Raw genomic sequence first — 20,655 nt, forward strand, 5'->3', positions numbered from 1 at the left:
AAGGACTGGGCTTCTTCACATTATTCTTTTTTTTTTTTTTTTTTTTTTTTTTTAACAGTTGGAGGAAGAATTTGTTGCAAATGTATGAACACGCGTGCATACACAAACACACACAGTCTGTCTCAAAATCAGTGTTAAAAAGTATCTTCTGAATTGTTAGGGTTAGATTGGAGGAAAAGAAAAATGGCACTTTAACCCTGAAATGGGCATCCTTCCTATTCAGTTTTCCATTGTAGTCATTCATCAAAATAAGAAAGTGGTCCAATTAGTGATGCCCAAAAGGAAAAAGATAAATAAATAAGTTTAATAATAAAAAAAAATAAAAATAAAAAAAAAAGGGGGGGGGGGTAATTACAGCAGTATGCAAATGAGGTATTGCTCTGTCAAGAAAAACAAATGGGGGTAAAAAAAAAAAAAAAAAAAGGTAAAATCTAAAATAAATCAAATCAGTGGTTTAGGTGAGAAGGGGGGCAGGGCAAGCAACTAAAAGTATGAGAAAAATGTGCAGCCTCTCCCCAGAATGCAGCTGAGGGGAGGCAGAGGGTGGGGTCAGGACTCTTGGCTTCCCTGAGGTGAGGTTCTCGAGGCAGGTTCTTCCAGATCAGACTCGTCCATGCTGCCCGTCTGCAGTCCGCTCCAGCTGGCCTTGTTCAGGCCCAGGTGGCCCAGCATGGTTTGGGATAAGCGTGTGTCGGAGAATCGGGCCCATTCTGCGAACAAAGGCTCCACTACGTACGTCATGAACCCTGAAGCACACAAACACAAAAGAGTGCCCGGTGACTTGATTAATTAGTGGATTTTAAATAAATAATATTCATATTTACATTTACAGCATTTATCAGACGCACTTATCCAGAGAGACTTACAATCAGTAGTGACAGGGACAGTCCCCCTGGAGACACTCAGGGTTAAGTGTCTTGCTCAGGGACACAATGGTAGTACATGGGATTTGAACCTGGGTCTTCTGGTTCATAGGCAAGTGTGTTAACCACTAGGCTACGACCACCCTATTAGGAATAATATTACTACCACCCTATTAGGAATCATATTAGGAATAAAACTGCCTCCTGTGTAAACTATTTAAATAGACATGGTTTTTTAAGCCGGTCATAATGACGGAATTTTGGTGGTCACTGTTAGTAATTCAAAAGTGTACGTGGAATACAAAACAACCTGACTGGGAGACCCCTGACCTGCAATAGGTCATCAACACAAACACATGTCATGTGTGACTTTTGTCACTCTTACCAATCTGAATATTGCCGATTGTGTTTGCCTGGTTGTCACACAGTGGGCTCACTTCAAGTTTGTGCTGCTTTTCAATTTCACCTGTTCAAAGAAAAGTAAAATCCAAACATCACATGAACGTGAAAAAAAGTGTCATTGTGAAACACAGCACAGCACACAAAATGTGTCCTCTGCTTTTAACCAATCATCCTTGGTGAGCAGCGTGCAGCCATGAAAGGCGCCCGGGGAGCAGTGTGTGGTGACGATGCTCTGCTCAGTAGCATCATTTGATAGTGTTGATAGTGGCCCCATGGCTGAAGTCATATCTACAGCCAGCAGGTGATGCTTTGGTCAGAAACTGACCACTGATGAATGGGGGTAAATTGTGTATAGCTGCTGAATAAGATTCCTATTTTAGTGATTTTGACAATAACCAAGTTGTGATTGCTAGACAGCTGATTCAATTGGGAAAAAATGGCAGTTGGAGCTGATTGGTGTATAAAAACAGAAAATAAATCTTTATACACTGAAGTGAAAGGGCTAAGCACAATCCCCATACCTTGGTGGAAGAACTCCTCAGTGACTTTCTCACTCCACTGTTTGCTCAGCTCCCACGGCCGACAAGGGTTGCAGATGTCGGCACACTTCAGAGCCATCTGCCCAGCAACACACAGATGGGACAAACACACCCATTAGTCTATCTTCACCTGTTCACTCGTCACTTCTACTTCTTCATGAACTTAGACTAATGCATACTTTGTTGGCGCATAATTCCGTTTGCTCCACTGACCTGAAGGACAAAGTGGCGGTCGCCTGCACTGCCTAAACACAGGTCTTCCTGATCCAGGTGAGTCCTGAATTTGGACAAATACTCATTCTGTCTGCTAATATCTGTGGCCAGAATCAAGGAGCCCAGCTGCCTCTCCATATTCAGCCTGAGAACAAAAGAAAAAACAAGACTTAAAGCATGGTTCTGGGTGTGTTAATGCACATGGGGAACAAATGAGAATGAGACAGACCAATCATCAGCAGGCAAGTGGAAGAACAGCTCAGTCTCCCGCAGCAGACCCACAGCAGACCTCCAGTGATGGTTCTCCAAGACTGAGGAATTCTACCCCCACACACACAAATAAAGGCAGGCTTGCAGTCAAAATAACTTATAATAAATTAAAAAAATAGTAAACGCCTCACACTTACCCTGTACAAAGCTGCAAGGTAATGGTCGGTTTTGATTAGAAAAGGTTGATTGACGCCAGGATGGTCCAGGTCATGTGTGGCGGCTGCCAGCAGACCCAGCAGGATGTCACAAGATGTGAGCGATCTGGAAAGCTGTAAGGAAGTGAACACCAGAGTCTCACAGAGTCTACAGACGCATATAAAATCCTTGAGACGGGATCTGAGCGAGTTCTGCGCATTACCTTGGGCTCTTTCAGGTAACAGTACATTGCCTGGGTGACGTCAGCAGCATGAACTGCATTGTGATAAGGATTCTGACTGTGGTAGTCATCTTGGACCAACACTGAAAGTGCCACACAGAATCACTAGTCAACAGTGAGCAACCACATAATGTGCATAAACTAAACAAAAACTGCACCAGAAATAATGATATTTCAAAGGGAAAAAACCCATAAGATGTAGCTGTTCAGTGTATGCTCAGATGAAGTAATGTTCAGTTAAATTATTCTATTACAAATTAAGAGTAAAATGTCTTCTAACATGCAGAATAAACGTATTACCTAAAAACCGCCGCAGTTTAACCATATCTAACTGGAAGAGCTCTATTAAACCAAACCGATTTAATAGGTGAAATGTCAGTGTGACAAGACTGTTTCCTGCAAATAAAGAAGAAAAACATTATAGCATGCCTTCCAAAACGCAGAAACATCAAACAGAAATACTCTGATGAAGGTTAATTCATATACCTTCACATCCATTCAAGAAATAAGAATATAAAGCACTCGTAAATTGTTATTGGAATCAAGGCTGGACACATTATGGCTATAGTACCTATTTGCATAACATTTGATCTGAAATATAAATAAAAAACATTGTTAAAAATATTATGAATAACTGAAGCAATATTATGAAACATTTGCTGTTATTTCATTACACTGACTCTGCTTTTTTATAGGTTGATATGGACCTATCTGATCTAGAGCAGGGGTTCTCAACCTTCTATTACCACCCCCCCCCCCATAATTAATGACTATTTTGTTTATTTTAGCAGCAAAAATAGTTCCAATGAATATCCAAACAAAGATCACAAATTAGCGTAGCGTACTCGCGCCCCACCGGTTGAGAACCACTGATCTAGAGCAACAGATTGCGTTCTAGCAGTTGCTATTGAGGTCCAGCAGAGGGCAGTGTCTGCCACAACACAGGTCAAATGACAAGCTGACGTCACTCTTTTTTTCCAGAAAAACTTTACTATTTGTACCATTTGTCAATCGGTCGAAGAGGAAAATGTCAAAATTCCAGCTCCCAACCTTTTCCAGCATACACTGCAGGAAAAGGGACAAATATAAGACCAGGAATACAGCAGTAACTAAGCAATTTAGCAGTTTAGAAAGGCATTATTAGCATTGCTTTATTGCTTTTAAATAAAGCATTGAGGGTCAGACCTTGGCTTGACCAGTGTAGTCTTCATCCAGGATGTGGAGGGGGGTGGAATAGGAGGTACCTTGGGGCAGGCGTATGGAGTGCAGGTGCCGCTGGAAGCTGAATAGTCTGCGGATCTTCCGACCGGTTGCAGCCCCTGAATACTCCGCCCTGGCTGAGGGCAGATATAAGAGGATGGAGAACAGAGCTTATTTTCTCTCTCTCTCAAACACACACACACACACACACACACACACACCCAAAAGCTGCAGCAGCTCCCAGGATTACTATGTGTGAAATACTTGCGTTTTCACCCCTCACTATGGGGCAGAGCACTGGCAACCCAGTGGGCAAGGTTGGCCGTTTTGATTATTCAATGTGTGAATTAGTGCGAAGCAGAGCAAAGAAGAGCCACGTGTTGATTAGCAGTCCATTCTTTCACTGCCAGAGCCCATGCGTGGCACTGCCAGCGGGCACCAGCCAAAACGCTGACACATTCTAAACCCAGATGACGGGGCACAACAGTCAAAGCGTCGTGGCGTCCCCTCCATGCACAAGAGCGGGGCCCTTTCTGTTCAGTTTTATAGGGCCAACGGGCTGCTGGAGGAAAACAAGATCAGGATACTCCGACATGGCGTGACTGATCATGGTGAGTGAGGAGAGTTCTTAGCTGGTAAGGGGTAACAATGGTTGAGGAGTGATCTGTTGCTATTAGGAGTAAGGGGGGTAAGACAGAGATAAGACAGAATAGAAAAGAGAATTTATGAAATGAAGGGACGGAGAGGGACGCATTTCCATACTTACAGTGCAAAGTCTGGAAATCAATGCTCAGGTACGGATGTGAGCCTCTTCGTTCAGGTTCAAAGCCTGCCTGGCTTCTGACTCTCACATCTCCTAAAAGGCACGATAAACAACAGGTCCTCAAGATAGTTGCAGAGCACTCGGCCCCAGACCACCATCCCCCCGAGGCCCAACAACAGGCGAAAGGAGCGTTTAGCCTGCCAATGCGGCGGACGCACACACAGAGCTGAATGGGGAGGAAACAAACGAGCATGCACCGCCATGCCAGAAGGAGAAGACATTAGTATTTAGCCCGCCATGAGCAAGAAGGGCATGGAATAAAGACAAGCTTGTGTTTCGGAATAGGGCAGGGTGGAGAGGAAATCAGAGGGGCTTCAATGGTTCTGGCCAAGGCTCTCCAGTCACATCTGTTAATAGTCATTCAGTTGGGCTTTCATTTCATGGGTAGGTCTCATAGACTTCTACAAAAGAAATGGCAGCCTCCATTCACATCAGTCACTACAGATTGGTGTAATATGCATAACTTATCGAATTCAAAGTTGACAACAAAAGACACCCTCCCACCAGCCTATACTTACTTGAAAACAGCTGTTTGAATATTACACAAGCCCCTATCAAAATATCAAAACTGTGAATTACAATAAAATAAAAACACCACCATTGAAAAATGTATTGTCAAAGCAGACACCACACATGCAACACATTACACAAATCCCACCACCCTTTCAAAAAGAAAGGAAAATTTAAACAATAGTTATGCCAATTGGTCGTGCAGTCAGACTGAAGTAGCCGAATTGGGGAAGCACGCGCCACGTTTTTGTTTTTACCCGTGGCTTCACCTCGTTTCGTTAACAATTTGACCTGAACACTCCCCACCCATATAGGGTTATTAAATGCTTTACGTGAAAGAAAATTGACTGATTTTACCGTTAGTTACCCCCTCGTTGCCACCCCCAACGCTATCTACTAAAGACAGCATCGTAGAAACATGTTTCGCTTCTATTGATTGTGAGGCTGGCCGACTGTGTCCTGTGAACGTTGGCTTTAGCAACATGCATTAGCGATTAGCAATGATACGTTTGGAGAGTCACGCATTCACAAAAAGAAAGTTTTAAAGGTGCTGTGTGTAAAATATCGACCACGGAGGGAATTTATACTCCATCAGACAGGTGGCAGTATTGCACCAGAAAGATGGAGTATATTCAGGCAAACCTCCAAACCCCAGTCACTATGAGACCTAATAATAATAATATACCTCCTCTATTTACATGCAAATAAAATGTTTGCGTGCACCTGTATTTTGGCATCTGCACCAAAATGGCTAAAATATTAGCCCTGTTGAAATTGATAGCTAACCTTTGCACCTTTTGGAGAATTTTAACACTCAAATTACAATAGCCTTTTATGCAAGCAGGAATTACTTTATTTTGCAGACGCTTTAATCCAAAGACACCAGCAATTCTCGTTCGATTTCTATAGATATTGAGTTTACAAAACTAAGAGCCCTGATAAGGCCTAACTTGTCAGAAAAAGAACAAGTGCTAGACGAAGAAAAACATTTTTTTTATTAATTTTGTGAGTGTGAGTGTGTGTGTGCATGTGCGTGTGTAAGTGTTAGATTTGTCTGAAATACTTTTTGAATAAGTGGGTTTTCAACTGCTTCTTAAAGGTGGTGGTAGTCTCGGCTAGTCGAATGGAGGAGGGCAAGTTGTCCCACCAGTCAGGGACAACGAAGGAGAACAGAGTTGATTGAGATCGGAGACCCCTTGAAGAGGGGATTTTCAGTCTCATTTCGTTTGCAGATCTGAGAGGGTGTGCAGGAGTGTAGCTAGCTAGTAGTGTGTTGATATAGGAGGGTGCAGTTCCATTTACAGCCCTGTAGGCGAGAATTGACCCAGTTGTCCAGAACATGGCATATGCAGAAAGATAACCCGTTACTAATCTCTCAATATGGCATTTTCAGTAAACTGGCATTTTAGAATTTATACGTCACATATAGTGCAGTGGGCTCTCTGCATCGGTGCAGCAGAACAGATTTTTAAATTAGTAAAAAATGGACTAAAAACCATGCATCATGTCAAAGAAAGCACTGCAAAAACATGTCCTGCAGCAGGGGGGCTTTAATCGAGTGTGTGTGAGTGCATAAGAGGATAGGAAGAGGATGGGCTAGTCATCTCAGCTTGGTAGGATAAAGGGAGGGACTACCAGCACCTGCATTCATTACAAAGATCAGTGTGTCACACCATTCACTAGTGCCCAAGCACAGCAAAAAAAGACATGAGGGACAAGACCGACTGTGTCTCTGCCAATGCTAACAGGTGCCACGATTCGAGGTTTCAGGGTTGTTCTTGAGGATGCGCAATGTGCACAAATATTTCGAGCATTCTCTCAGCGAAAGACCGTTGTTCTTCATATAAACTTTAATGCAGTCATTCTAATCAGTTAAACACTCACATTTAGTGCTAGAAACTGGGTGTAGGCCATGATGTGAGATTATGAACACTTCTATCCTTGCATCCTAGGGAGTTTGCTATGGCAAAAACATTCTTGGCACGAAAACAAGTATGTTCTTTAAGTACTTTAATTACTGAGAAAGTCTTTTTTTTTTTTTTTAAGAAATGTCAAAGTAAACTGACAAGAAAAATATCAACCACGTAATTTCATCAACAGACTGCCGTGTCCTACCACACAAGTCTGTCTGAGTGGTGTGATTCCAGACATGCTACTTCAGGGCCTTCATTCAGTTCCACAGAGACGTTCTTTCAGGCTCAAGGTTGGCCCAGATGACAGAATCGCGTCTGTGTTCACCACAGCTAATGAAAATTCGCTAAAATGCTTCAATATGAATGGAGGGGGACTGTCTGACCGGCTGTGTGCATCTCATTCTGTCTCAGTTACACAATCAGTTGTGTAATGATGTGCCGTTCAATAAATCTTCTGCTTTTGTGGTGGAAAATGATAAAGCTCGACCTGCGTGTCGTTTAAAAATAATAAACGGATCAAATCTAGCCGTGACAAAAGACACACGTTTCTTACCAAGCATGCGAATGTAGAGGGCTGTCTGGTCGGAGCTGTCGTAGGAGATGGCTCCACGTCTCTGTGGAGGAGTAAGAAGGAAAACGTGAGTCTGACGCATTCGGTCTTAAACGTGCAAATTTAAAACCTGGGAAGAAAATGTAAAGGTGGCATGACGTAGTGTGATCTCACAGGGAAGTTTCAGGATGGTGTGTGGCCCTGACCGGTCTGAATTGCCACTGCACTCAATGGAAAAAAACGTAAAACGCTAACAGCACTACCAAAGGTGCCTCCGCACGTCCATTTAAAATATATCCTGAAATATTTTCCACCAAAGGTGGTCCCTGGACGAGAAGTTTGGGAACTACTGTATTAAGGAAAGATATCGACTGCAGAAACAGGAAGGAGCAAGTGCACTCAAGCACACAGCGAGACCTGCAAGGCATGTGGCTACTTAAGGTCACTTGAAATGTTTTCCATTGGTATCTCTAGGAACAACTGTCCAATCCCTGGCCCACAACCAAACAGGTGGTCCTTTTTGAACCATGTGAGAAAGACACACGTGTGGCCTGGCCCGATAACACCCCATGCACCCCCTCCGCACCCAACCTCACCCAACAAGCTCTGGTGGGAAACGTGGGGCGCGTGGCGCTCTGCAGACGAGCGATGCCACGTTCCTGTGTGCGGAACGCTCCACTATACGTCTGGCTGTGCCAGTAAGCCATTTGCTGACTGACGAGAGAACAGAATTACACGACACACCGCCGCCGCAACACACTCACACTCATCTGAGTGAGTGAGTGAGTGAGTGAGTGAGTGTGCGTGTGTTGCACAGAACGGATTGCAGAGGCGAGGCAAGCCGAGTCTTGTCTAGTCTTCTCAGTGTTGAACTCTCCCCTATTTTCCAAAAGCTGGGATGTCCCCGATAATGCAGATAATGATCAATGTTGCTTGCATTTTGTGTGTGCATGCAAAACTAGTGGGTAATGATTCCCAATGAAATTATAAGACATAAATAATCATAAGTACATTTACAGCATTTATTAGGACGCCCTTATCCAGAGCGACTTACAATCAGTAGTTACAGGGACAGTCCCCCCCGAGCAACTTTCAAATTTGCAAATATAAACAAATATTACAAATTTATGTTTTTAAACATAAATTATATGTAAAGAGGAGGGCAAAGGTGTGCAAATATGCAAATGAGCAAAGTATGTAAAGTAAAAAGTGAAGAAATATTGTACAGGGGTCGAACCCGCAACCTTGGCGCTATTAGCACCATCGTCAATTTATTTATTCACTTATGTAGTAAATATATATTCTAATATATTCTAACTTATCTTTAAAATTATAAAAAATATTCTTTATTTATTTAAAAAATAATTTTAAAGTATAATGTGTTTGTTATAAAGTGTTTTTTTAAAGTGTCTCCCCCTGTAGAATTGAAAAGAGTATAGAGTACCATCCTTAGTATCGATTTCAAGGTTGTAATTTCAGTATCATGACAGGCTTAAGTCAAACCGATGCATCAGATACTTGACTGGCGTCAAGGCCAGTTTTATTGTGACTGTTTTCATCATTGACTGTTGAAGTGGTATTCCATTGGAACTAAGAGCAATTGTTGCTGACATTTGGCCTCTCTACATATTCCATTCCTTTCCATACTTTCTGAACACACATGTTCTCCTTTAAGACATGAGTGCATGTCTGCTTGCTTGCACACGCACACAAGAAATCTTCACAACTGCATTCAAATGCTTGGCTGTCCACAGATGGCATCATGACATCAATGGACTCATCCAATTTGCATAGGAGATTTTTATTTATTTATTTGTTTATTTATTTTAAATCCATTATCCATCTCTCTCCCCTTCACTCCCCCCTTGGCTTTTCTCAAATAAAAACAATAGCGGAAAAGCCACAGAGCGAAGTAAAGCAGCAGCATAATTAAAAACAAACCAAACTCATTTGATTCACAACCGAAAAATATACGAATTCACGAATACACAATTTTTATTTATTTATTTTTTTAAAACCTACTGGTTGGCAGTGGTTAGCACGACAGATGTCCCATACCTACACATTGGTGGGGCGCCCTGCAGTAACCCGTGGCATTTCGCGCCATCCCTCTCTCTCAGCTACCGACACTCTGTGCCGCACCGAGAAACTGGCATGCCGATATTACAGTACCGACAGCCGCACTGTTTACACACATCGTTGCCGTTTAGCGCATGAGTAATTTCTACCGGGGGCCACGAACGACGCACCCCAACGTGCACATATGGGCTCAGCTAAAGTCTGGCACTGGCACCGGCATGAGCCATGGCACTGCCAGGAGCAGGGTGGGATGACACAGTCCAGTACTGCGCTCCAATTGAAACCAATAAAAACCGTGGTTCTCATTCTGTACTGGGAACACACACACACACACACACACACACACACACACACTGACCACTCTGCATTCATTGCGGCGGTTTTTGTGCAGGTACTCAAGAATTTACGGAACGTAAACAGATGCGGATGCAATAGCTGCATAATTTTATAGGGGCAGCGCTGCACAAGCCATAGAAAACAAAGGGTTTCCGGTCAAAGTAAAGCGCACGCTGTGTTTGGTCTGAAAGAATCTTTATTTCCTTGACGTATCAGCCCAACTTGACCTACTGCCCTAAACCCTTACTAATTTACAGAATAAAAAGATTGTATTCATTGTTGGGGGTCCTAATGAACCAGAAATGTTCACTTCATCGATGGTAACTTGAAGGCACGTTGTAAGTCGCTCTGGATCAGGGCGTCTTGCCAAATGCCTTAAATGTAAATGTATGAGCAGTTTAAGAGAAAATGGTTTTCATGGGTCGAAGGGTTGTCAATCTCTCATGTAACTGTCTCAGAATGCAGATGTGGTCTGTGCTAAAAAATCTCCAGTCTAACATCAAATAATAATAATATTAATAATAATAATGAGATAGTTAATTTAAATTATTGCTTAATTAAGATCTTCAGTGATCTATAGCGAGACCTAAAAATTATTTGATTTTAATGCGATTATTGTGGCCAAATAACACACACACACACACACACACACACACACAAAGCACTGATTACACACACTGAGATGCTTCTCCAAATTCCCACACATAACCTACCTTCGAGTACATCCATTTGATGGCGATCGCAACTAAAGACCAAAGCAGAGCAATTCCCATTGGACCTCCGGAACACTGTGGGACATAGTCTATCCTTGGACGTGTCGGGGTTGATTGTATTTGTTGTTGCGTTCGGCCTCAGATAAAGCGCCGCTGCCCGGCTCAAGGCCCAGACAGAGCGCAGCACGCCGAGCTTAGTGCAGCTGTCTCAGCCACGCTGCTGTCACCTGACCGCACAATCATGGGACAGGCGCCATGCTCTCTATCATCTACACACACACACACACACACACACACAGGGCTGCCCACATCCTGCATAAACGACAATCCACTCAACCCCGCCCCCTTCCAAAGGCCCCCCGCCATGGGAGCCGCCTAGCGACGGCCCACCGGCCCTGTGGCGGTACTGACTCGCATGGGGGGGACGGACGAGAGCCTCCTTCTTATCAGCGGAGTCTGAACGCAGACCAGGCACTTTATTTACAACACGAGAGCCGGCAGGTTCCGCACGGCTCCGTAATGACTGAGGACCTGCAGCCACGGTGGTGCGTGTTTCTGAGCTCGTCACGTCACTCACACGGTGGAGGCCATGAAAACAGGCAGGTCCGTGACACACACTCACCCGCCAACTAAATGAACCCCCCCACCCCCCATCATCCCAGTCCCTTAAGCAAATGACATCAGAGTTTATTAAGGAGTGACGCCAAAAATTGTTCCGTGTCGTGCAGGAGAGGAAGAGTTCTATACGAGGCCCCGAGGTTCCACACCACCATAGTGGCACAGCGCGGAACCGTGGCAGCAACTCATGGAATCGATCACGTAGGCCTCGGCTACATGCATACAGCAGATGCTGTAGTTGGGCCTTTACACCCTCGGGGAGGGGGGTGGAGGCTTTGGCACCGAACATGTGGTTTAAATCCATTCGTCCTGAAAGACGAGGCACGCGGATGAAGATTTCGAGAGCTAAACACAGGAAGCGTGGTGATGGAGCGCAGGACCGAAGACCCCCAGAGGCTGAAACCCCAGCACCAGGCAGCCAGAAAGCCTTTACAGTCAACACAGGATCCACGGCCTGCTCAATGTTTCCATTAAAGCCATTTCATCAATCAAGAAGCATTCAAGGACTTGCATCTCTCCAAGGACGAAATCCGATAACCCGGCCCCAGATGCCTGGCGGCCATCAGTGACCCGGCGACCAGGGGACCAGTACAGCTGCTCAAAACCATGAGACGCGGAGACGCAAGACGTAATGAAAGCACCATGTTTATGTTTCTCAGGAAAAAGGGACAAAAGCATTAACATTCCCCCTGTTATTGCTGCTAATTACCATAAAGATGACCAGAGTAACTCCACATGTGACACCATGAGACTATTGTAGGAAACTAGTGACTTTACATTTACAGCACTTATCAGACGCACTCATACAGAGCGACTTCCAATCAGTAGTTACAGGGACAGTCCGCCCCTGGAGACACTCAGGGTTAAGTGTCTTGCTCAGGGACACAGTGGTAGTAAGTGGGGTTTGAACCTGGGTCTCCGCTTCTGGTGTGAATGTAGACTAAGAAACCACGTTCAGTGTTTCAGGTTCTTGAAGTGGCCTGAACATACAGCAAGACAGCAAACTCCTTCACAATGACGCCCAAACCAAAGCACACAAGCATAGAGATTAATCAACAGAATTCCGACACGTGGCGGGCGTTCCGCCACCTCTTCTTTGACATTTTACTGCAGAACGATTGACAGAACTTGATTTTTCTTGTTCTGCATACACATGCTGATATTTTATGGGGGAGTGGTGGCCTAGCGGTTGAGGAAGCGGCTGAAGCCCTGCTCGCCGAGGGTGATGGTTAAAAGCAGAGGACACATTTCGCTGTGTCACCGTGTGCTGTGCTGCAGTGTTTTACAATCACGTCACTTTCACCTTTTCACTTTTTTATGATACTATACAAACTTGTACAGCAGCCTGCAACTTAATAGGTTTCATTGTCCAGCCTACATATCGGTCTTATCCAACTTCAGCATAGCGGCACCGCAGAATTTGTAATAATCTTAAAATATTGTAAAAATCATAGCCTGCAGATGACTTCAGCGTTATTTTGATTTAGATTGGAATGCGATTCTTATGAAAATGAAACGATTTAAAAACAATTCTAGGTTCACGCTTACCTTCCTATCAATGTTTTTAGTCCTTTAAGTCCATCGAGTACTTAAATTTCAAAGCAAGCGTGTACGTCACTGATAAGTCGCATAGATTTTTTTACGTGGAGCAAGATGTTGACATGACGATAATTTACAAAAAAAAAAAACAAAAAAAAACAAACACAAACCACACACAACCAACCAAGCAACCAAGGCTCAGGGAACGGGAACAGAGGCAAGACAGACCGCCATTAACTCCTGGCCAAGGCCGTGTCCCTAAACACCAGAGAGATTAAAAGGAACACCGCTCAGCCCCGCCTCGTAAATTCAGAGCTTCCTCATGAGTTATAACACCACGCCGCCAAGCGCGGTGGCCTATTGCTCCGCCGCGCATTCCTGCGGGCGCGGGCCAATAAACGGCCATTTCACTGCCGTGGGCCACTCCGGGGCGAGCGAGCGAGAGAGAGAGAGAGAGAGAGAGCAGGTCGCCCCCAAAACCAGCCCACCTGCACGCCGGGGCATTTCGTACGCGAGACGCCGCGCATTCCTGCTCCCATTACGGCACAGAGGCAGCCTTGAAAAATACTGCGATGTAGGCCGCAAGCAAAACCGCTAACCGTTTATGATCAAAAGAAGCGTTGAACTAACGGGGTTTTTGTTGTTGTTGTTGTTGTTTTACACTGAACGTGTAAAGGTGTGCGAAATTGGCCGAGAAAGGACCGACACCCCTGTCTGAGGATGAGTAGCGAGGAGAGCAAGCGCTCCTTCATCTTGTACACGATCCCGTGGGTCAGCGGGAAAACGCGGTGTAAAGATAAGATACGGCGATAATAAAAAGACGCGATCGTGTTCGGATCAAATCGCCTGCGTTCTGGCGTCGGACTGTCGGTAAGGATCATTTGTGAGAAGCACGCCGCCTCGCACGGGTTACAGAGGGCCGAGTTGCGAAACGCAAACTTCTGAAAAGCTCCTTCTTACCACATCCTGGAACGACGTCCGTCCGGCAGCAGCTGCACGAAGGACCTTATCGTCCGCGTTGGGACAAACAAATTCCTACAGCATCACGGCCACGGGTCAGCCGCCCTCCTCTCCAGTTCCCCCAACGACCCAACGCCCAGGGGCAGCGGTGGCTAAGGAAGCGGCCCCGTAATCAGGAGGTTGCCGGTTCGAATCCCGACCCGCCAAGGTGCCACTGAGCAAAGCACCGTCCCCACACACTGCTCCCCGGGCGCCTGTCATGGCCGCCCACTGCTCACTCAGGGTGATGGGTTAAATGCAGAGGACACATTTCACTGTGTGCACCGTGTGCTGTGCATCACATGTGACAATCCCTTCATTTTCACGTTCAGATTTCGACATTCGTTGTGCTTGGCCTGACGGGCCCATGGCGGAGGAGGCACCTGATAGCGCGTTCCTGGATCACGTGCGCGCGCAACACCTCGGGTAACACAACCTCGTCCGTGCCGTCAGCAAATGGCACAAAACCGCACGCTGGACCTGCGCCACGGCCCACGGCGCTGAAGGCAGGAGGACCAGGCGGGGTGGACTGCCACGTGACCTTTCACCCTCAGGCAATTAAGTACGATGCACAGCTTTGCACAGCAAGTACGATGCACAGCCATCGATCAGAAGATGTTCTTAGGGAAATGCTCCATTGCATTGCTGGTTTTAGAACAACAAAACGCTACTTAAACGTTCAAGATTGCATGGAACTGCGTGGAAACATTCAACATGCAAGGAAAAGCACTCTGCTGTGACCGTGCGTAGCTCAAGTAACCTTTAGTAACAGTTACAAATATCAATAAAACATAATAAATGGGGAAACAAAGTAGAACAAAATTGTAAAAGTGAGGTGATTGTCACTCTGTGATACACAGCAGCACAGCACACGGTGCTGTCCTCTGCATTTAACCAATCACCCTGAGTGAGCAGTGGGCGGCCATGACAGGCGCCCGGGGAGCAGCGTGTGGGGACGGTGCTTTGCTCAGTGGCACCTTGGCAGGTCGGGATTCGAACCGGCAACCTACTTTATTATGGGGCCGCTTCCTTAACCGCTAGGCCACCACTGCCGCCTCTATTTAAAAAAAAAAAAAAATAAATAATAATGAAGTTATAAGTGAATTTTATAAAGGAGAGAAAAGCGATATCTGACCTGGCTAGATTTAGCTTACAACCGAATTTCTGGGGCAGTGGTGGCCTAGCGGTTAAGGAAGCGGCCCCGTAATCAGAAGGTTGCCGGTTCGAATCCCGATCCGCCAAGGTACCACTGAGAAGCCACTGAGCAAAGCACCGTCCCCACACACTGCTCCACGGGCGCCTGTCATGGCTGCCCACTGCTCACTCAGGGTGATGGGTTAAATGCAGAGGGCAAATTTCACTGTGTGCACCGTGTGCTGTGCTGCTCTGTGTCACATGTGACAATCACTTCACTTTTTTTTTTTTTTTTTTTTTTTAGAATTCAGATTCAGAAAAAAAAAAAAACTGCGTAAAAACGGCGTAAAAACCGATAGTGGTGCCATTCATCTTGTTTTAGATTTATTTATTTTTTGGTCCTGGTTTTCTACACCTCACTAAAGTGAGACAACGCGTCCACCGCAGTCAACTCGGTTGGGACAATAAATGAAGAGCTGATCAAGAACGAATGCGTCAACAAGCCTTGAAGCCGTTTTTGCAACTCTGCCGCGCGTCACGCGGCGGGGCGCACGAAGCGGGCAGCAAAGCGGCACGGCAGCTCGTGCCGACTCTGGTCCCGGCGGTGTCTACCGTGAAAGAAACGTTGGCGTTTGAGTTCCATCCACTGGAACAAAAGAACGACTTTAAAAGAGGAACACAGGCCGCGTACGCCAACACTGCCGCGCCGGCGAGAGAAGGGGAGGAAAAACACTTTTAAACGTTTCAACGCGGTGCTCACAAAAGGCCCCGGGAGCTTCGTACACGGCGCCTCGAACCCCTCGAACCCCTCTCTCTCGGCCTCCACGCGGCCACCGGACAAAAGCCGAAACGGAACAAAGCCTGCGTGGTGAAGCGTCGCCCCACAATGCACCACGACGGGCTGTAGTGCATGAAAGATGGCGTGAATATGAACCGAAACGCCGCTCACGCGCTCACAGCGGGAAGAAGCGACGCCAGATCGCGCCGTTCGGGGTTCAGGGAATTCGCCGCCGCAGAATTCCAGCGCGTGCGTCATTTCCATTTGGAAGGAGCACAAAGGGGCGCCTGGGTGAGCTGGGCCGGACGGGACAGGGGACGCTCAAGTCCACCCCACATTCCAGACGCAGGTGAAATGGCCTTTAAAAGAGAAGCGGGACGCCTTGGAGGGAATTCCATGTAGAGTGCAAGCCGCGCCACACACCACATCAGTCATTGTGCTTGTGGCGGGGACGTGGGGGGGGACGTGGACGCAGTCGGGCCGCTCAGTGGTAGTAGCCTAGTGGGTAACACACTCGCCTATGAACCAGAAGACCCGGGTTCAAACCCCACTTACTACCATTGTGTCCCTGAGCAAGACACTTAACCCTAAGTTGCTCCAGGGGGGGACTGTCCCTGTAACTATTGATTTGTAAGTCGCTCTGGATAAGGGCGTCTGATAAATGCTGTAAATGTCAGTCAAGCAGAGTTTGACAAAAGGCCTTTTGGGGGGCACCCCCCCCCATCAAAGCACAAAACCAGAACATGCGCACACCCGCGTCAGTGGACAGACACAGGGACCGATCTCACGACGCGCACGGCGGCCTGGCGGTTACGGAAGGTTGCCGGTTCGAATCCCGATCCGCCGCGGTGCCACTGAGCAAAGTAAAGTCCCCACACACTGCACGGTGCCCACTGCTCGCCAGGGGCGGTGGTTAAAAGCAGAGGACACGTCCCACCGCGTCACTTTCGCTTGAAAAGAAGCTCTTTGCAGGACTGCCGGTGAAACGGGGGGGATTGATCCCCACGCCGCGTCCATCCAGGTCACATGGCAGACCGGGCCCCTTCGCTCAGAGCGGATTACTTCGCGGCGGCCACAGGAGCCGCAAAGCCAATTAAACGCCACATAATGCCGTTAGCGGGGCGCCGAAGTGAAAGTAAAAGCCCAGGCCGGATTTTGCAATGCGGTACTCCAAAAAATAAACACTAAATAACGCTTTATTGCGCCTCCAGGGTTACAGGGTTGCCGTTTCAAGCGCGAGGGGCGCATTTACGGCATTTACCAGGCGCCCTGAATCCAGAGCGACTGGACAGTCCTGTCCCGTCCCCCGGAGACACTCAGGGACACCAGTGGGTGGTAAGTGGGGTCTGAACCCGGGTCTCCTGGTTCACAGGCGGAAGGCTACCACCACCCCACATCAAACCATCACCCCCCCCCCCCCCCCCCCAAAGTCCTCCAGCGTTCCCATTGGACAATCGAGACCTGTTGATCGTCGGTGCGCAAAGAAAGAAAGGAAGAAAGGAGGGAGGTGACACAGGGGAGGATGGCAAGATGGCATCTTTACCTGCGACAGCTGCCTCGGGTCGGGGGCTCCGAACAGGGAGGAGCTGGAGCTGAAGCTGATGGCTCCCCTCCGGCTGAGGACGTGCTTGGGAACCGGCCTGTCGAGAGGCAGCACCGGCAGCTGGTAACATACTTCCATCGAACCGCGTCGACAAAACGCAAAAAGACGAAAAGCAAGCGCGGCGATGGGGCTGCATGAAACAGCGGCGTCGTCTCCAAAGAACAAAACTCAATATTTATAAAAAAATATATATATATAATAATAATAATAAAATAAAAAAAATAAAAGAATTGAGAATCAGTCTTGTTCCGTCGGTTTATTCGCGACCTTCACGGCACAAAGCACTTCATTTTGTTCGGGTGCACTTCACACGCTTCCGATGCGTCGTCTTCGCGCGTCCGTCCGCGTGTCCCCCCTGCTCCATTTCCACGCGATTCCCACTCATCAGGCTCCGTGGACCCCGCTCCCCGCTCTCCTCCCCCCGAGGTCGGGGCCTGCGGATGCCGAGGCCTCTATCTTCTCCGTGTCTCTTAAAAAACGCTTCCTCATTTTTTTTTCTTCTTTCCTCTTATTATTTTTTTTAAGAACTCACGACCAGTGGTGTTTCGTGGTGAAAAAAAATAAAAATAAAAACCCTGAATCGGGAGGAATAAAACGGGGAGCCCCGACCCTGCGGAAGCCCCTGCCCGCCTGCCGTCGGCTCGGCTCGGCTCGTCTCTCGTTCGGCGTCTGCGGCGCTTGCAGAGGGACCGCCGGCATTTATTCGCTCCCCGACCCCCCCGCCGCCTTCTTCCCCTGCCTCGCCGCGGGCGGCGGCCGCCGCAGTTCACCACTCCGGGCACGGTGCGCGCCGCGCGAAGCGGCGTGGGGAGCACGAACCGCGTCCGGCACCGGCGCGCTTCACGTGTTGGCACATCCCGCCGAATGGCTCTGTGAAAATTATCATTTAAAAAAATATATATATATATATATTAACAATAATAACACCGACCGTTTAACTGGAAAGCGTTATTACGACATCCACGCACGGCTACCGAGCCGCCTTCCTAAACATCGCAAGCTGTTTCCGAACACGCACCACCTGCCAGAAATGGGGCCGCTGTACGGCAAGCGCACACGCACGACGGCCGCTCGCCTCTGGGCCAATGGCGGCGAGGCGCGCGATGGTAGCCGCTCTCTGGTTGGAGGGGCGAGGCGTGGCGCTTTGAAACGCGCCGCCTCATTGGACGGCGCGTCCGGGGGCGATTCCGGGAGTGTGTGTGTTTTTTTTTTTTTTTTTTTTTTTTTTTTGCAGCCTTTCGCCGACTGCGAGGAACCTCGACGGAGGGTATTCCACCGCTGCGGGGTTCGCCCTGCAGACCGGCGACATCATTTCCAGTGATTACCTTTCTTGCATGACTCATCCAGTGGTACATTAGCACCGAGGCTCAGTAAAGAGCGGCTCAGATCTTTTTTTCATCGTTATTTAGCAAATGCTGTACATGCGTGTGCACATTTGTGTTAAAATAAGTGCTCTTCTCAAATTATAATTTAGTCATTACTGCAGTTGTACATTCACTTTATGCTAATTACAGTGATTGGTGGCTGGGCCTTTCGAGGAAAAAGCACATTTCCCTCTGCAGTGAGAAGAGAACATCCACCCAAATACTTTATTTATCCGCTGAGCTTATTGAATTTCAAACATCCTTCTATGTATTGCATGACATCGTAACCTGACTACCCTGCTGTGGTACGCTGTAACATTTTCTAATGTTTTAACTGTACACATGTCCACGGAGGAGGGTCTGGGGACAAAGGAGTAGTGTGCCATGGCAACAGTGAGGCTGAAGGCAAGAAGAAAGGCATGATCAGGGAACACTTACATTTACTGCATTTATCAGAGTGACTTCCAATCAGTAGTAACAGGGACAGCCCCCCCCCTCCTGGAGACACTCAGGGTTAAGTGTCTTGCTCAGGGACACGACGGTAGTAAATGGGGTTTGAACCTGGGTCTTCTGGTTCAAGTCACTCGCACACCCGGAATTCTTAACCCTCACCGATGGCATCAACTCATTAAAAGCCTGGCAGGACTGGGACCTGTTTGATTTCTCCATTGTTCAGAACCTGACACCCGAAAAAGCGGTAAACGTTGTGCCATGTAGTCATGACTGAATGCTGTATTATATTACCTAGCAGCCATATTCAGAGGCAAGAGCACGTGTCTCCTCGTAAAAAGTCAGAATTAGGCTGGAATCACATTGGCACTTGCACAACCCACCGGCTCACCCTTTCGTATTATTAATTAATTTCAGTAATGCGTATTTAAGCCATTAACTTGTTGTGACAGCACTATTCTTGCATAATGAAATGTGTTTGCATCCAACTCTGCTCCCCTGGCAGCAGGTCCCCCCCTCTGGGACTGGAGACGAGGAGCGCCAGAAAGCAAGGCGGACCTGCTAATTCACCAGGAAATTGAAAACATCCACTGGCACTTTGTCCCCAGAGACCAAATGAACGACACCTCCACATGTAGACACAAACAAATGGCAGGCAGATGTTCATTTTCTCAGCTCTGTGCATTCGGCATGGATCATGTCATAAAAACAACTGTGTTGACTTGGTATCATTTCAGAAGGAACTGTGTAAAGCCTCGTGAAAATGTCGCAAAGTGTAATAAGTGTGTCGAATGAAAGCGATCGTAAAATGCAGTGTTATTGTCTTGTAAATGGAAGTGGGCCTCGTGGTTGGGCGACACGTTGCTTTTTCTCCCCGCCATAAAAAAGGGCACCTTACTGAGCAGGGCAAGGCGTCTTGATGGAAATCCACCAGAACCGGTTGCTAGAACAGTGTGTTTCTAGAGCCCCGATTAAATCTCATCTGAAATGAATCACCACCTCACCGAAGCCTGTGTTTTTACACGAGCAGCTGATAACCCAGGTCATGTTTGGTGAAGAAACCAAAAAGTGCACGTATCATCTGACGCCTGCTACTCTGCACTTATTCATTTAATAAAGATTACATGACAACCAGCTCCCCGTGTGCTTACTATACGACACTGACTTGTTCGACTATCACACGCATGTTCTCTTCCAGAGTTTATAGAACAATGCAAATTGGTGAGTTCATGGGTTTGTACCGCCATCTTGCGGTAAACCTATGACACTGCAAGTAGTGTCGGTATGTTTTAAAACATCAGCTTTTTTTTATTTTTTTATTTTTTAAAAGAATTAGTAATTGTAGCAGCGATATTTGTGGTTATAAAAAAACAGCGTTAGTTG

The 20,655-nt window shown here is 47.0% G+C and overlaps 1 protein-coding gene across 6 annotated transcripts; it reads right to left on the minus strand.

Moving 5' to 3' along the window:
* Positions 1–20: 20 nt before the first annotated feature.
* On the minus strand, positions 21–18,492 carry pde7a (phosphodiesterase 7A). 6 transcript variants are annotated; one of them, XM_028966836.1, is made up of 14 exons: positions 17,399–18,492; positions 7,663–7,723; positions 5,205–5,237; positions 4,630–4,716; positions 3,849–4,000; positions 3,665–3,728; positions 2,964–3,059; positions 2,646–2,746; positions 2,425–2,556; positions 2,247–2,338; positions 2,018–2,162; positions 1,787–1,883; positions 1,249–1,329; positions 21–746 (listed from the first exon to the last, which is right to left on the minus strand). In XM_028966836.1, the coding sequence occupies exons 1-14, from the start codon at positions 17,534–17,536 to the stop codon at positions 550–552; spliced, it is 1,476 nt and encodes a 491-aa protein (XP_028822669.1). In that variant the 5' UTR covers positions 17,537–18,492; the 3' UTR covers positions 21–549. The 6 variants fall into 6 exon arrangements, with proteins under 6 accessions (XP_028822669.1, XP_028822666.1, XP_028822673.1 ...); XM_028966833.1 differs by having other exon boundaries at positions 4,630–4,719; XM_028966840.1 differs by lacking the exon at positions 17,399–18,492 and adding an exon at positions 10,788–11,046 and having other exon boundaries at positions 4,630–4,719.
* Between the last annotated feature and the right edge of the window lie 2,163 nt (positions 18,493–20,655).

Source organism: Denticeps clupeoides, chromosome 2, assembly GCF_900700375.1.
Source record: "Denticeps clupeoides chromosome 2, fDenClu1.1, whole genome shotgun sequence".
Classification (NCBI taxonomy): Eukaryota; Metazoa; Chordata; class Actinopteri; order Clupeiformes; family Denticipitidae; genus Denticeps; species Denticeps clupeoides.

What these genes read in the sequence shown, in the direction of transcription:
- pde7a (XM_028966833.1), bottom strand. Translation starts at nt 17,536, where the DNA reads ATGGAAGTATGTTACCAGCTGCCGGTGCTGCCTCTCGACAGGCCGGTT. An exon ending in ACCCGAGGCAGCTGTCGCAG is followed by an intron (nt 7,724 to 17,398) that starts GTAAAGATGCCA and finishes ACTCCTCCACAG; the next exon opens with AGACGTGGAGCCATCTCCTA. An exon ending in CCTCTACATTCGCATGCTTG is followed by an intron (nt 5,238 to 7,662) that starts GTAAGAAACGTG and finishes ATATTTTGATAG; the next exon opens with GGGCTTGTGTAATATTCAAA.